General features: G+C 31.3%; 1 protein-coding gene across 7 annotated transcripts in view; it reads left to right on the forward strand.

Annotated features, from left to right (window-relative positions):
* The window catches only part of LOC143252320 (uncharacterized), a 54,650-nt gene that overhangs the window by 26,065 nt on the left and 12,123 nt on the right, over window positions 1-16,462 (forward strand). For all 7 annotated transcript variants that reach the window (XM_076504276.1, XM_076504278.1, XM_076504280.1 and 4 more), the window contains 6 exons: window positions 2,994-3,156; window positions 7,409-7,504; window positions 7,825-8,009; window positions 12,739-12,834; window positions 14,879-15,042; window positions 15,451-15,509. In XM_076504276.1, the coding sequence (XP_076360391.1) occupies window positions 2,994-3,156; window positions 7,409-7,504; window positions 7,825-8,009; window positions 12,739-12,834; window positions 14,879-15,042; window positions 15,451-15,509 (763 nt within the window). The remainder of the gene's footprint in view (window positions 1-2,993; window positions 3,157-7,408; window positions 7,505-7,824; window positions 8,010-12,738; window positions 12,835-14,878; window positions 15,043-15,450; window positions 15,510-16,462) is intronic.

A 16,462-nucleotide genomic window follows, 5' to 3' on the forward strand; every position in this document is an offset into this window, starting at 1 on the left:
TTTCCTATCATATTAAGAGAGAGTGGCCGTGGTTAGTGCTACTTGACTTGTGTGCCTCAGTGGAAGTTGGACCAGGCTAACTGGCTCTCTTTCACTACTCTCTTGGAACTTGATCCTGCCATCTTATGTAAATCATCGATAGATGATTGTGTTGCAGCAGTAACTAACTGTATTATCCAAGCAGCTGCTCAGTGCATCCCCAAAACTTTGACATTTTTCCCACAGCATCCCTGCCCTTGGTGTAACTCTGCTTGTTATATAACTCAAAATGCTCGGAAATGTGCTTGGAATAACTTTCATAGAAATCCCTTGCTTACAAACTGCATTGCATTTCAGCAAGCCGTGCACAGGCTCGGCAAGTTAGACGTCAAAGCCAGCAGAGATCTTGGATTAAATTTACCTTCAGCATTTCTTCAACCACCAGTTCAATAGGAGCGGATCAATACTTCATGCTTAAAATTTATTGTGCCCTTATCCGATCCAAACTTGACTATGGGTCTGTGGTTTTTGGTTCTGCCAGAATGTCAGCACTGAAAATGCTGGATCCTATCCACCATCAGGGGTTTGGCTTTGCACTGGGGCCTTTTGTACTTCTCCAATCCAAAGTTTGTGCGTGGGGTCCCGTGAACCCCTTCTATATATTCGTTGTTTGCAACTGTCTCTTATGTATGCTTCCAAAGTTTGCTCTTTACCACAGCATCCTACTTGAGGTTGTGCTTTCCATCCTCAGTGGGTCACACTTTTCTATAATAGAAAAATCTGCCATTGTTCCTTTTAGCCTTTGTATTCAGGCACAGTCAGAAAAATTAGATATATCTTTGAATAGCATAGCAGTATCAACAGTTTGGCCTCTTCCATCATGGCTAATTGCTATCCCCAACTGTGACCTATCTTTGAGTCATCTGAGGAAGGCCAGTACTCCCAATTGGAAACACTGCTGTTTATTTGCTGAACATCTTTCAAACAATCCATCCATATTCATATATGTACGAATGGTTCAAAATCAGGTGACTTTGTAGGTTCTACCATTGTTTGTTACAGTTTGGTTGTAGCACACAGAATTCTTTCTACAGTTTCTGTGTTCACTGCCAAATTGTATGCCATTTCTCTTGCCCTGAATCATATTGACACTATGCAATAAAGCAATATACGAATTGTACGATCTATACTGATTCACTCAGCTGTCTTTTGGCCCTGACATCATTCCATGTTAGTTACCATCCTATTCTTATCAATATCCAAAACAAACTGGGCCATCTCTCTCTATCATCTATCTCTGTCCAGTTTTTTTGGATACCAAGTCATGTTGGTATTTGTGGGAATGAGCTACCTGACAGAGCAGCAAAGTCCATCTGCTCTGGCTCTATCTCCATGATACCTGTTCCATACATGGCCTATGGTCCAGTTATAAAAACCCGACTATACACCAGTTGGCAGTCAACTTGGAGTGAGCAATGAAATAATAAGTTTTTTCAAATCAAGCCTTCTTTAGCTCTTTGGCCATCTTGTTTCTGTAAAGATTGAAGGGAGGAAATTGTTTTGGCTAGGCTATGCATTGGTCACAGTTTTTTAACTCACCACTTCCTTTTATCTGGTACTGATGCAACAATGTGTAGTCTGTGTGACACACATTTTATTATCATGCTGTTGTTACAACCAAGAACGACGACACCATTTTAAACATATTTTTAAGGTAGGTTTGCCCTTGACATTAGCCAATGTCATAGGTGATACTGGCTTCCTCATTCATGTTTTTACAATTTTAAGAGCCATTGGTCTTTTTAACTTAAGGTTTTTATTAGACTATACATTGTTTTAACATGATTTCTTTTACACATTTTAATTTTATTTTGACCTGAACCCATGACTAGAAAGGCCAGCTTCGTGTGACTGACAGCAAGTTTGAACTTAGTGCTTCAGTCTTCCTGGCAGGTCTTAATTTTACATATTTTTACTTTCATTTCCATATACCATTGTAGTGTACTACATCTTGTTTGGCACAGATAGCCTAGTTGATTTGTGCCAATAAACATGAAATACCTACCTACCTACCTGTTAAAAAAAACACAGAAAACAAGCATAGAAGTAAATGTGTTGATGGCTTATATCAATCCTTAAAAAACAATGCAAACAAGATAGTTGAGATGGCATTTTCATCATTTTTACATAATATCACAGGCACACAGTAAAGTAGAATGTTAACAGATAAAAAAATTATAAACTTGATTGTAACTGAATAGTTATGTTGATCCTTGCATGTATGAAATGTACAAAAAACAAGTTATTTCATCCAGTTTTTTTGGGCCATCTCTACATTGGTTGTTGTAAGTCATAAACAAAATTTCTACTTCATTGATAGTAAATAATGTAACAAATAAGTGAACATTTTGGAACTTAAGATTTGTCCCATATGAAGAATGTTATTGCACGTTTTTAGTAAAACTACTGATCAAGATAAGTACAGTATTCACACTGATGATTACATCTAAGTAAAATGTGTTGTGGGGTTCCATTCAAGTTTATAGCTAAATAAGTTGTTACTATGATATTTCATTCAGTATTAAATTTATTTTACTTTAGTGTGTAAGAATTACTTTAAAGGGTGAAGATCTTTAGGGTATAATAAACTATACAAGTTCTTTGTAAGATAAATTACATATAATGTTTAGGATAAAACTATTGATATTACCTCCTATTCCTTCATGAGATGTTATTAAGAAAAAATAGTATCCAAACAGTATGTAACATTAAAAATATATATATTTTTTCACAATTATTTTATTACTTTGTAAATTTTAGGACCAGTTTTTCAGAGAGAAGAATTTTATTTTTCTCCATTACCTGGTGTTTATAATAAGAGTTTCCATTATTTCTTGTATTTGTGAATTACATATTACATAATTTCTAAAGATTCCTGTGGAAACTTTACCTTGATCCTTTTATTGGTATTAACATGCTATATTTGTATTTATTGGTAGTTTCTAATGTTTTAGTCAATGGTTCGACCGATACCTAATGCTGACAGAGCAAGTCACCAACGCTTCATTGACATCAGATCAGCAACTGGAAGGTCTCAACCTTCCCAGATAAACCTGTACCACAGTCAATACTCTTTACATCCTCAGGAAAATAACTTCATTCCTGTTCCAGAACAAGGTAATTGTTAAACTTAGAGCCCAAAATGACTGAAATATAATACCATATATATTAATAGATAATCTTAACTTATTAGGTTGTGAAATTAAGTAGCTTATATACTGATTTGATACATGTCACAAGCTGAAATTTAAGAATGTTCCAGAAGCTTTAAAATTCTACTTTTAATGGGTTAAATAGTGAATTAGGTCACTTGAACAATTGTTTTAGATGTGTATACGTGCTATCAAGGAAGTATCTATTTAGTTCAAATATCATTCATATATTTTCATATTAGCTGCTAAGTTGAATATTCTGATCTATAAGTCTAAAACAGTGAAGTTGCCAAATGAAAACGTTAGATATGGATTGTATAATATTACTTTTATGAAAAAAATAATTTGTAGAAGGTATTGCAACTATACACTTGGCTTCTCAGTAACTAATTACATATAACATTTTTATAGTTAATACTCTCTCCTCTTCCATAAATGTGGATTTATGTCGTAAATGTATCTTTCAGAAAATATCCTGCTTGTGTAATTTACCATCTTCAGGATCTAAACATTTATCTGTGTGTTTGGTGACATGTGAAAGGAAAGAAAGGATATTGAAAGTTTAGGCATGGTCCAAGTGCTGAATGTCAGAGTGAATTTGAGAGTCCATAGTTTTACTATTCAAAATAAAGAAACAATTTAGCAGTTGAATTTTTGGTATATTGCTTGGGTTGGAATAGTGTGTTTGCCTTTGAACTCTTGCAGGTTTATTGGTCTGAGGTGTTCCCTCTTAAGGCTCAGCTGCTCAGTACAAGCTAGCATCAGTTGTACTTATTCATTCACATTGTCATGTGTTTGAGTTCTGTGCCCCAAATTCCCTGGTGTTGGTGCAGTATCCACTTGTAGGACTTAATTTACTTTGTGACAAAAGAGTTAAAACTAGTTATTTTAAAGGTGATAGATATGACAAATTTGGCTATGTAACTTGGTGAGAATTGTATGTTGTGAGTGTTTCAGTTGTTGTAGTATTGTTGATGCCAAGTTAGTTGAATATCAGGTATTTTTCTCACTACATTAAATGAGTAATGTTTTATTATAGTGTTGTTTAGATTATCGAGTTTAAGGCTCCAATGGACAATGTATAAATATAGGCAACCAAGCATGCACAAGTTAAAAGAAAAGTTCAGTCAGAAGAAAAGTTAGTCAGAAAATGTGAGGTCTCGATGTGTGAGTGAATTAGCCTTAAAGGGTGATTCCTAGTGTGCTTCACAGATGTATCATAACAACTGATAGGAAAATGTTTTTTTCATTTGAATCCTAACGGAACTGAATCAGCCCATGTGGATTTTTGATGAAAGAAAGAGACAGTTATTTAAAGCTCTGGATACAACTATGGTAAACAACAAAAGAAGTGAAGTCAAAATATCTTAATTTAGTGAAAGTGAAGCTAGACTGGGTGATTGTTAGTTTAGCCATAATGTGTGATATTTTAATTTGAGAGTCACCGTTTAATAGATATAAGAAAAGAATTTGTCTTATCAAAGGATGTTCTAAAGTAATTGAACCTGTGTGGACTATGATGAAAAGGAGACAGTCATTCGAAGTTCTGGATACATTTGTGGTAACTCATGGGATAATGTAAGTGAATCGATTGATTGTAGATTGTGCAATAAGAAAGAGTAGAGAAAAATAATTAAACTTGTCAGTTGGTTTCTAAAGTAATTGATCCAGACTGTATGGACTTTTGACATAAAAGAAAATTATTTAAAGCTTGAGATACAAGTTTGATAATCAACAGAGAAATAAATTTTTATATGCATTTTACTTGTTTTAAAACAACAGTAGAATTTCTGCTTTGTTTACTAAATTGGTATACAGAGTTTTAAGTATCACATGAATATATTAAAAGGAATCTAACTGACATTTGGCATTTTAGTTTGTTGCTACATAATGTTTCTGTCAGATGATAAACAAATGAAAATCACTGAATACATCAAGGAGGAAGGGCATCAACATTTGAGAAACAGCAGAGAACTCAGGCCTAAGAAAATTATTTTTACCATGTATTACGTACTTCTAGGGTTTTTGTTTAATTTATGTTCATGTTAATTTTTTATACATTCTGTAAGTGTGTCACTTTAGGAAATTGACAATATTTTTGTTTGCTTCTTTCCTATTTATAAATCAAAGCTTATTCAATATCTTGTATGTACATTACTAGCATTAGTGTATACAGTAGTTACATGAGCCACTGGGGCGAGCAGTTAACTAAGAGTGTGTTATATACATGTACACAAGATATAAATATGGCTTACACTCAAAGCCTTGTCATATTGCTGTCGTTATTATATTTCCAAAGGTATGTTGATATGAAGACTGGCATTATAGTGGAGGAGGACTATGACACTTAATTAACACTCATTTTTAACCCTCTTTCCAATGCTTTGATATTCAGTGAAGACATGTTTAATTCCATCTCTGTACATTTTATGTTGAGTGATGTCATTGATGCTCTCCAACCATGTTTTTAGATTTTACATATGAGTAAATTTTACCCTGTCTTTCATGGTGTTTTCCTGTCAGTTAGTCTCAAATGGCTGAATATTTTTCTGTTTTTTAGTTGGTGCACTTTGTTATTCTTAATTTTTTCTTCAACATTTTTTTTTAGAGAATGGTTAAGAATATATGTATGTGTGCACATGTTTCTCTCAAGTTGTAGTTGTGGGTGGATATTTTCCCCTTTATAATGAGTCAACTGTCTGGTTCTGTGTCATTGAGATTTTTCCTTTTTTTGACAGATACCTTTGTATTAGGTCAAGGCTGTTATTTTATTCATGTCAGTGTAGAGTTATTTTATTTTAGTCTTAGGGTTTTCCACTTTTAATGTCTCTGATTTCTTCTTTTCTGCTTGTAGGTAATGCCTGTAGAAGTCTAATGGCCAATAATTTTACTTTGATTCAGAAAAGGATATATAGAATGTGATAGTAGATTTTATTTTCATTTTGTTTCATGGAGATGCTTCTGGTCATGGATGTATTTTGTGTAAATATGATTCTGATTAATCCCCATTTCAAAATAAAGAATTAAAGGAATTAAGATGTACATTTTTTCACACTGTGGTTAATCAGGCCTAGTTCATCAGAAATTTTAGTCTCCTGGTGGGACAGCAGTAAACCTAAGGACTTGCAAATCTAAAATCCAGTATTTGATTCCTGCAGTGGGTACAGCAGATAGTCCCCATATGTCTTTGCTTTAAAACAAACAAAAAGGAAAATTAGCTATTTATCTTATATGTTAATAATACTGTGGCTCGCTTGATTGATGAAAACTTCTGTTACTTGTCTTTATTCTCTGAAGTTAGACTTTTATTTCTGTATGGTCATTTAGGTTATTTTTGGCATTTATGGGGTAGAATTGGCATTGGAGAATTTTCAGAGTAATGTGCATTTGGCTTTCCATGTATAATTGATTGTTAAGCACTCCAACTGATATCTTGTAACTGGTCATTTTTTGTCCAACTGAGATTGCTCGTCACTTATCTGTTTCTTGTAGTAGATTTAATAGGTTCTTTAATTTGTTATTGGCTTGCTGTGTCACTTGACAAAATGGGTATGACAAGTATGGGTCATCCATACTGTGATGGTTTGTGAAATGGTTACAGCACCATTAATTTTGTACGTGATTTGTAACCAGTGCTGTAACTTGTGCTTTGACTTACAAATATTGTTCCTCTGGTATACATCCAAAAGTCCATCATTTCCATTGTTAAGAAGATATCTTTAAAAATCAACTACAAAAACATGTTTATGGTTCTCCTTATATCAAGAGGAAATATTAGTTTGAAAACAATAAGGTGAAATATCTTTGTCAAAACAAACTGTTGAAATAATGGGATATTTTGGTGATGCTACTTTTTAAAATTAAGAAATTGGTGTAAAGTATTATTTTTTATATAAAATATTGTGTAATCTGAATAACTGAATGAATTTCAAAAATTAATACATTTTGTATTTATAATTTCTATTTATTTCACAGGTTAAAACAAAACTGATTTTTTAAAAATCTATTTGCATTTATTTGAGTGGTATTGAACTTGCACTGTTTTGTATTTTGAGTTGCCTATATTCTTTGTGTGTTAGTTCTTGGAAACAGTTTGATCTAAAATGACATACTACAAGAAATTATATTAGAAAAAAAAATTAAATGAAGACATAGCTTTAATACATATTGAAATTTGTGAATAGTTAATGCATCTAATTTCCTTGTTTTTGTTGCAGAAACACGGGGATTTTCCAGGAGGCTAATAAATCTTTCTCCAGAGTCTGGTTTATCTCATCAGACAGCTTCTCATCTTGGAGAATATTTTCCTTGTGGTCAGTGTGTAAACTTTATTGCTTATAAGTTAGTATATCAAGTTTCTCATAGAATAATCACACACATTAGAAAAGTCGCTCATACTTCAGGATTATATATACACAAAATGTACTAAATATTTGCATATGATGTAACAAATTTTATAAATAGCTTTTATCTTTTGAACTTTAAATAAAATGAAGCAACTATTAAGTCTGTTTCATGCATTGATACCCTAAGGATTTAATAATAGAAGTTTTTTTTTGTGTGTGTATATACTTGTTTAATCATGTTCAACTACTTAACAGTCATATATTTTGTAATTCCCTTCCATGTGTAGCTATTCCACTTGGTCCACCCATACAAAAAAGAAGTCCAGGTTTTGTAATTGATCAGACAAATTGTATTATAATTCCCAGTTCTTCTGAAAGAAGGCAGTTGCAAGAACAAAATAAAGTTGGTGTTGTGAATATTATTTCTGGACTATCCGAACAAGAAGAAAGCAGTAAACAGTTAATTACACAGGTAAAAGTATCTGTTTGTTGTTCGAAAATATGTTTCTAATAATACATCAGGAGACAAACAAGTACTTTCTGTAACTTAAATCCATAAGCCATATGGAACTAGAAGAAAGCAGTAAACAGTTAATTACACAGGTAAAAATGTATGTTTGTTATACGAAAATATGTTTCTAATAATGCATCAGGAGACAAACAAGTACTTTCTGTAACTTAAATCCATAAGCCATATGGAACTAGAAGAAAGCAGTAAACAGTTAATTACACAGGTAAAAATGTATGTTTGTTATACGAAAATATGTTTCTAATAAAGCATCAGGAGACAAACAAGTACTTTCTGTAACTTAAATCCATAAGCCATATGGAATTTTCTTCTTTTTTTTTGTATTTTAATTCTGGTACATTCATTCATGTCTTGTTTATATGTATTTGTGTATTTAGAAAGGTGTGTATTACTAATTGTTGATACTGTAATTAGTATACTCTATCTGTGTATGTTATGATTGTCTACTACAGAATGTAAATTCATAAATTATTGTAATACTTATCTTTAACCTCCACTTGTAAGGTTTTCTACAAATGAAACACAGATATATTTATATGTTTAATTTATAGAAATCCTGAAAGTTGAAACAAAGCTATATTTGTAAATATGGTGAGAATATTACATATAAAATAAGGGAAAAGCTGTTTTACATATATAAATATCAGGCCATCCTGTAAGTAATGTCCAATTTTAGGTTCAGAAAAAGAGAGAGGATTTCAAATGTTTTAATGTTATTTAATTAATAATGTATGTTCCATTATTATTAATTAATTTCTGCCAATGATTCTCAAGCTTATGAATGCAACTTCTATAAAATGCTTGGAGTTTGGAAGGAAAGAATGTAGAGAGGGTAGTTTTGACATCTTCATGTGTTGCAAGCTCTTTTCCATCAAGAGAGTTCTACAAACTTCACAATAGATGATAATCAGATGGGGCAAGGTTTGGAGAATAAGGAGGATGTGGAAGTTTTTTTCTAGTCTAGCTCTTCAATCTTTTCAGATGGGATCCTTGCTGTATGGGGCTGTGCATTATACTGGTGTAACACAACACTTTTACAATTGATCAAAGCAGGTTTGTTTTTTTTCAGTGCAACATTCAAGTGCTCTAACTGTTGACAGTAGAAGTCTGATATAATCATTATATTGAGTGGCAGCAATTCAAAGTGGATCGCACCAACAACATCCTGTCAAATGCATAAGACTTTCCTAGGATGGAGGTGAACTGTTGAATATGTTGAGTTAAGCTTCTGTGCTAGTTCTTCAACTGTTACAGCACAATCTTCATCAGGTGCAGCCAGCAGCAGGTCATCATTAAACTCAACAGGACAACCTGAACGTGATGCATCACTAAAGCCATAGTCACCTGAACTGAACTTCTGAAACCACCTTCAACCTTTCTTTTATTGAGAGACTCCACACCATAAACACCTTAAATATTTCATGTAGTTTTTGCTGCACTATTGCCTTTTTTAAACTCATAAAGCATTATATGCCTAATGTGCTCCTCAAACACATCCATCTTCATAAGGGTTTATTTGGTTAATGATATGAAAAAGTGGAGTTGGGTTAGTTTCTGTTATTTGGCTGAATATTTTTATACACATCCTACTACATATTTTAGTCATTAAAGCTTCCTACAAAGACAGAAATGATGATACACTTTGTGTATTAAATATTTGGACATTACTTATGAGATGACCTGATACATACAGTATTGGAAGCTATGATGGTGAGGGGAAAAAAAGGAATAAAAGATAAGTACTACAGGATTGCAACCCCTCGACTGTGTGAAAATAAATTATGCCATTGCAAAATCATGTATTGATTGTTTATACTGTGATTTGTTGTCACTGAAACAAAAGGTGCTATACCAGTCTGAAGCTTATAAAAGTATAGGCAATTGTACTGTGCCCAGTAGTAGTGTGATTCAATTATGGCTTGCAAGACTAAATACCATGTAACAAGTGTGTAAAACAATGAAAGCTTTGGCTGCTTAAGGATACTTAATGTAAACAGTTATAGCATACTTCAGTAGGAACTGTATGTAAGACTGAAAACTATATATGAATTTGGTGCTATTAATAATAAAAGTGCTTAAGATAGAAAACAAATTCTTCAAAAGTAGTGTTGGTTATCTTGATACATTTATATGACAGCCAAAAGCCGAGTATAAACATCTTGATAACAACTTTCCTGTAAGAACAGGTGTAGATGTCACCCTGAAATAGTGAGTTTCATATTAATAAGAAGTAAGTTCGATAGAAATGTAGCTGCTTGAAAACTGCTGCTTAGATGAGAGACAACCATGTGAAAGAGGTTGAAATGAGAATGGACAGAAAACAGTGGTATGAGAAATGTTGTTTCTTTTTACAGATGAATCCAAGCTCAAATTGCTCAGCAGCAACTCATGAAAGTTTATTTAATGGCTGAGAGGAGAATGCTACAAGAATCAATCTACAATAACTACTGTGAGCAGGGTGTGGTGCTCAGAATATGTTTGGGGTTATATCTAGTGTAGGATGATTCTAATCTACCATGTTATTCCCCCAAGAATTTGACTTGTATAACAGAGATCTATCTTCAGGATCTATGATCTTAAGTATGTAGTAAATATTGTGATAGGATATCTTGGTAATGAAGAGGTTAGTGGAACATATATAACCATGGATTTTTTGGGCTGCATGAGATCCTAGTGTGAAACCTTTTGAGGCTGTTTGGGCTTATGTAAACATGAAGAATGTTAAAAGGAAATTAAACAATTTGGCTGAATTGATGTGAGTAATAGAGCACTTGAATCAGTTACTACAGTTGCACGTTAATAAACTGTATGGTATCATGAAAGTACAGTGAAATATTCTGTGTAATAGCAAAGGCCTTGCATATAAGAGTTTAGTAAATTGTGCATCTTAATTGTTAGGACATTGAGCAACTTACTTGTTGTTATATTTTTTATGATATTGTTTTGTATTATTGATTAATTGATGTACCATCTAGTTACCATTACTTGTTTGTGACTCCTGTATGTGTATTGCTTATTTATTTCCACTACTGTAAATTGGTGTGTTGAATTTTTAATTGTGCCATATGGAATATGGTTAGAAATGTATTTGATACACATTTTCTGTCAGCTCATAAAAAAAAAATTATCTCAAATATGAGAAAATAATGATCTCTTTTTATGGAGGTAACATTTTTTTAAAAATAAAAGTAAATTTGTTCTATCAGTCAGAATGTTTCATAATAAAGTAGGTATGAAATTCCTCAATTTTCATTGGCACATGTTTTTAAAATAGCTTTTTTTGTATACCTTATTGAAGTCAGCTTTCTTTAATCATGAAATTGAGTTGGTTCATGAAGGAATGTTGATTTCTATTATCTTTACTGATGTAAAAAAGTTTTATGCATATAACTTTATTTTTTTTTGCTCTATGTAGCTGGGCTAATTAGATCTGATATTTTTTTGTGAAATTCTTAGCTTTAATTTCATGTTGCAGTTGTTTATGTTTTATAGATTACCATTATTAAACTCAGCTGTACTATGTTAAAAATCTTTTACATATTTTCAATTTTACTACATAGATGGTCACACAAAATATTATTTCATTGAAGTATATTCTGAACTGTATTTATTTCTCATTACTTTCTCCCCCACATTGGCAAATTTTTCATGGTTTGAAGCTGAAAACAGAGCAGGGCCTTATGGTGTTTGAGAGAAAGTAAGAGATATTTAGTTCCAGTGGTGTAGTCCTCCATTAGTACAGCAGTAAGTCTATGGATTTACAATGCCATAATCATGGGTTCAATTCCCGTCAGTGGACTCAGCAGATGGGCGATGTGGCTTTGCAATAGGAAAACACACTCCAGTGGTGTATTGAACATTAGAAGGACAAATAGTAAATGTTTGATCTTTATATAATTTCACACCAAATTAAAAATGAGAATTATAGGACAGAGGACGTTTTTATTGCAGATTTTGAATGTGAAGTCTGCATAATTATGGACTGAAGTCATTGTGAGAATGTTGAATCCAAAAGGTTTTCTATTAATTATTCCTAGCTGAAGTAAAAGTGTTTTTTAAGTGGTTGAGACTTCCTGTGATTATAAAATGAAGTCAATGTGGGGGTGTTGAGAATAATTCATGGGTTGTCTATTAATGATTGCTGATTGAAGTAAGTGTTTTTCTGGGCTAGTTTAGATGTACATGATGTTTAGCATGTGTTGTCGTTTAGCAATAAGAGAGAAATAAACTTTTTTCCTGCCTGTTTCCAATCTGAAGTGAGAAAGAAAAAATGTGGAATCATCTTGGATTTCATTGTGGGATTTGATGATAATACTTTAATATTGATTGACTTTGAGTTAACATTATAGCAAGCATTACAGATTTTAGTGCTTCATTTTAGTCAATGAAAGAAACACATGTTGCTTTAGATAGTATGTTTTCTGTACAATAAGATGGTGCCAGTAAGTAATGCAAAAAGAGATGAGGGTTTATGCACCAGGGAGAATGGTAGAAATATGCAAAGTTTTACATGTATAATACTTCAAAAAGTATACTTAATGATATAAAAAACAACTTTAATTTTAGAATTAAAGTCAATAATTGCATTTTATAATAGTTGTCAGTCTAACACAGTTAGGCATGTCTGATCACATGTATATTTATAATTCTTTCTGTTTGAACATAATCTCAGGTTTTGCCAAATATAAATATAGAGGGAAGAAAATCAGTTACCACACCATTGAATTTGAGGAAAGAAAATGTCAAAGTTGTTCGATTTGTTGAAGCGGTGAGAAGATGCTGTTTATGTTGAAATGAATTATTTAATATTTTCTTTCTTACTGACTGATATTTATTTACCACTTGCTTGATGCTGCTTTAATGTTAGTGTGTTTAATAAGTTAAGTATTGTTTTTATATTTTGTTTTTTAGTTGTAGAGTTTTTTTCAAATGTTATTTTGAGATCTTAGTAAATGATGCAGTACTGTAATAGAGTAGTGAATTTTTTGTAGCTTAATTTTCCATAATATTAATTACAGTTTTCATAGAGATTGCTGTTTTAGTTTTACATTTTGTATTTATTGATATGTATTTTTTGTATGTTTATTTAATTTCAGTAGAGTAATTAGTGTAAACTGAAAGTTCCATATATTATCTATTGTTTGTATCATTTTAATAAAAAAGTTACATTTCAGAAATATTGGTTAAGTATGCCAGTAGTTTATGTATAAAGCTTGGATACTTTGGTTTACTGTTATGGGTATGTTATTACATTTGACTACACTTTGATAGGTATGTCATTACTGCTAAATAATAACTATGGTAAGCATAGTTGTTAAAGGCTACTGAAATTTTGTCAAGTGACATGATTGTTGTTTTATAGTGTGTCATTCTAAATATGGATACTTGTTTTAATAATATTTAGTCATGACAATGCTTGCACATCTTACTATCTAAATACATATATATCCATATTTCATTTTAACAGATGTGAATATACTTTAGTGGAACTTTTGTACATCATATTAGAAGCATATCAGAGATTTTAAAATGAACTAGTGTTTGTTCATAGAATAGAAATTATACATTTGTTTATTGACAGCATTATGTATAAGGTTAAGCCATAATTGAGCTAAAGAAAAAACACACGCACACCTACAGCATTAATTTATCGAATATAAGCCATACTTTATAAAAGCTAAACTAATACAAGTCCTTAGACTTGTAGATTTTGATGTGTGTAGTTAGAATTGCCTTGTATTGTTCTAGAAGTTGTTTAAAATATAAATGTAATATTTTTTTATTAGCACAAAATGACAAACAGTACTCTGAAAGTTGGCTTTTAAAAAATCATGTTAATATTATGGCACAGGATGAAAATTATGATTTAAAAATCTTTCTAGAAAAAATCTTTGTATTAAATTTTAATCACAAGCATGCGTGTGTGTGCACACACACACACACACACACACACACACACACAGAGAGAGAGAGAGAAATAAACATGTATCTATGAAACTTCCTGTTCATAGCATTATGCCAGCAGCTATAAATAATTGTTTTTTAATATATTTTATTTTATCTCCTTGTTTATATTCATATGTAATAGATGGAAATACATCCATTTTCCTAAGTGATAATCTGCCAGAAGTACATGTAAAAATGCACCAAAATAGTTGTATTTTAGGCCATAGTCTTGAAACAAAAGACTCTAGAATTCGTATTGGAAAACTTGTTTACAAAACTTCCTTCTAAACAACATTTTCAATATTTACACCTTCAGTGACATAATTTTTAAGTGATTGAATAGCTGTACTCTGGATAGAGCTTATTAGATCAGAATATCATAGAAATTGGCTCAATTAAGTGCAACCCCAACAGACATCCATTTTTCCAAATTATATTATAATAAGATAATGTGAGTTTTTATCTCTTATTTCTTTAGTTTGGGCTTGCTTTAAGTGTGCAAACTGTGGTAAAGCTATGATAGTCCACAGTTATGACCACAATCATATCAATTGAAGTGCCACTACTTGTTACATGCTACTTTCTAAAATAAGCCTAATATTAGCCATATTTAAAGTGAAATCTTTTGACAATACTCATACCATAGTTGAATGGTAAGCTGTTTACTTATTGTTATTAAACATGTGTCCTTAAAATTGGTGAACAATAATTGTTCAGGTTTGATAAAGTTGTTACAAAATTAAGTGTTGCAAACATGTGCTTAGTTAGTAGTTTTTAATACTATAAATAAATATTCATTTAAATGAGGTAAAAATTCAAATGAAGAAACTACATATATATATATTTTTTTTAACAAAATAAATCAGGATGATAAGTCTTCTGAGATCACCCCTCATGAGTTCTCTGGTTTTCCAAGCTCCTGTGTTAACTTGCCCAAACCAGGATTTCTTAGTCAAGGCCAACGGTCTGTCCAAACTCCTAGTCACAATATGCAAAGTCATGAGTTATTGAAAAATTATACAAGTTGGAGGTATGTTTAAGATGCTGTATAATAAAACCCATACTTTTTTTCTTTCAGATATGAAAGTATTTAAATTTGAAGTGTTTATTAGTTTATTTTAAAGTATGTATAACAAACAGAAGAATATATGGAGGTAGTCAGTTACAGTAGTTACTTTTGAGTGAAGTGAGATTTCGAAGTTTTTTACCACAACAATACTTTAATCAAAAATATTTTGTAAATGATAAAGTAAATATTTTGTTCTGTGAAAGGTTTAATCTGATATTTATATGATGTGTTGTAAAATTAATGAAAGTTCTTGTACATAATAAATTCAAACTCATGCTCAATTTAATTTTTTTACTGTTTTATAACTGTTTTTAGTTGATTAGAACAGAGCAACCTATAACTTACTGAATAATTTTTGTATCCAAATAGATGTGATCCTGAGCTAATAGCACGTATTATTTCACAACTTTCAACAGCACACTCTAGTGGTAAGAATTATAACAACTGTCTGTCTGGGTTCACAAAGTATTGCTTAATTTTATTTTATCTTAAAATGTGATATTTCTAAGAATAGTAATATTGTTCTTTGTAAGATGAAAATAACCTTGGAATTATAAAAACCAAATACTTTCTGGATAGAAGAGCTCATTTTGCTAAAGAAAATAGTGGTTAAGTAAATAAATATAGTGGCATAATTTATTTATCAATGAAAAATTTATTTTTACTTTAGTCACAATTAAATAATATAAAAAAGCCTTAAAATGGTTGTTTGGTCTGCACAATCAGTGGATCTTATTGTGTTGTTATTTACCTCTCATTTCAATCAATATTTTGTTACAAGTTTTCTAAATCTTGTGGGTAAAGATGATCTTACAAAAAATGCTGAATATTAGCAAAGGTATTTGATAATTTACTCTGTAAACCAATAAACAAGTCCAGCAATTTTTTTATTCAAAGTAGTATTGATTCTTGACCTACTTTTACACTTTACCTTCGTTTAGTATATGCATCTTTGATATTTTGCCATCATACATTATTACTAAATTTTTAATTAATTAATAAAACCTAAAATTCTACTTTAATGTGATTCTTTAAATAACATTAAAAACATCACCAACTATAGTAGTAATCGTATGATTGATTTATAAGAGAATATAACTGTTTGGAACTCATAAATGAAACATCAGTTACAGTATCTGTTAGCGAGTTATTTGTAGTAATGTGGTACTGATGACTGAAAAGAATGTTTTAATTTATTGAAGTTTTTTTTTTAATGTCCAGTATTTTATTGTATGGATTTTTACTTCTGGAAAAAAAAAAGGTATTTAACAGGATAATAAGACTGTGGTTAAAGTCACTTTAAAGTTTAATGCAAATATTAATTGTTTAGCAACAGAACAAACCAGAAGCATTATTTAATATGGTATGTCTCGTGTTGAAG

The sequence above is a fragment of the Tachypleus tridentatus genome, chromosome 6 (assembly GCF_004210375.1).
Source record: "Tachypleus tridentatus isolate NWPU-2018 chromosome 6, ASM421037v1, whole genome shotgun sequence".
NCBI lineage: Eukaryota > Metazoa > Arthropoda > Merostomata > Xiphosura > Limulidae > Tachypleus > Tachypleus tridentatus.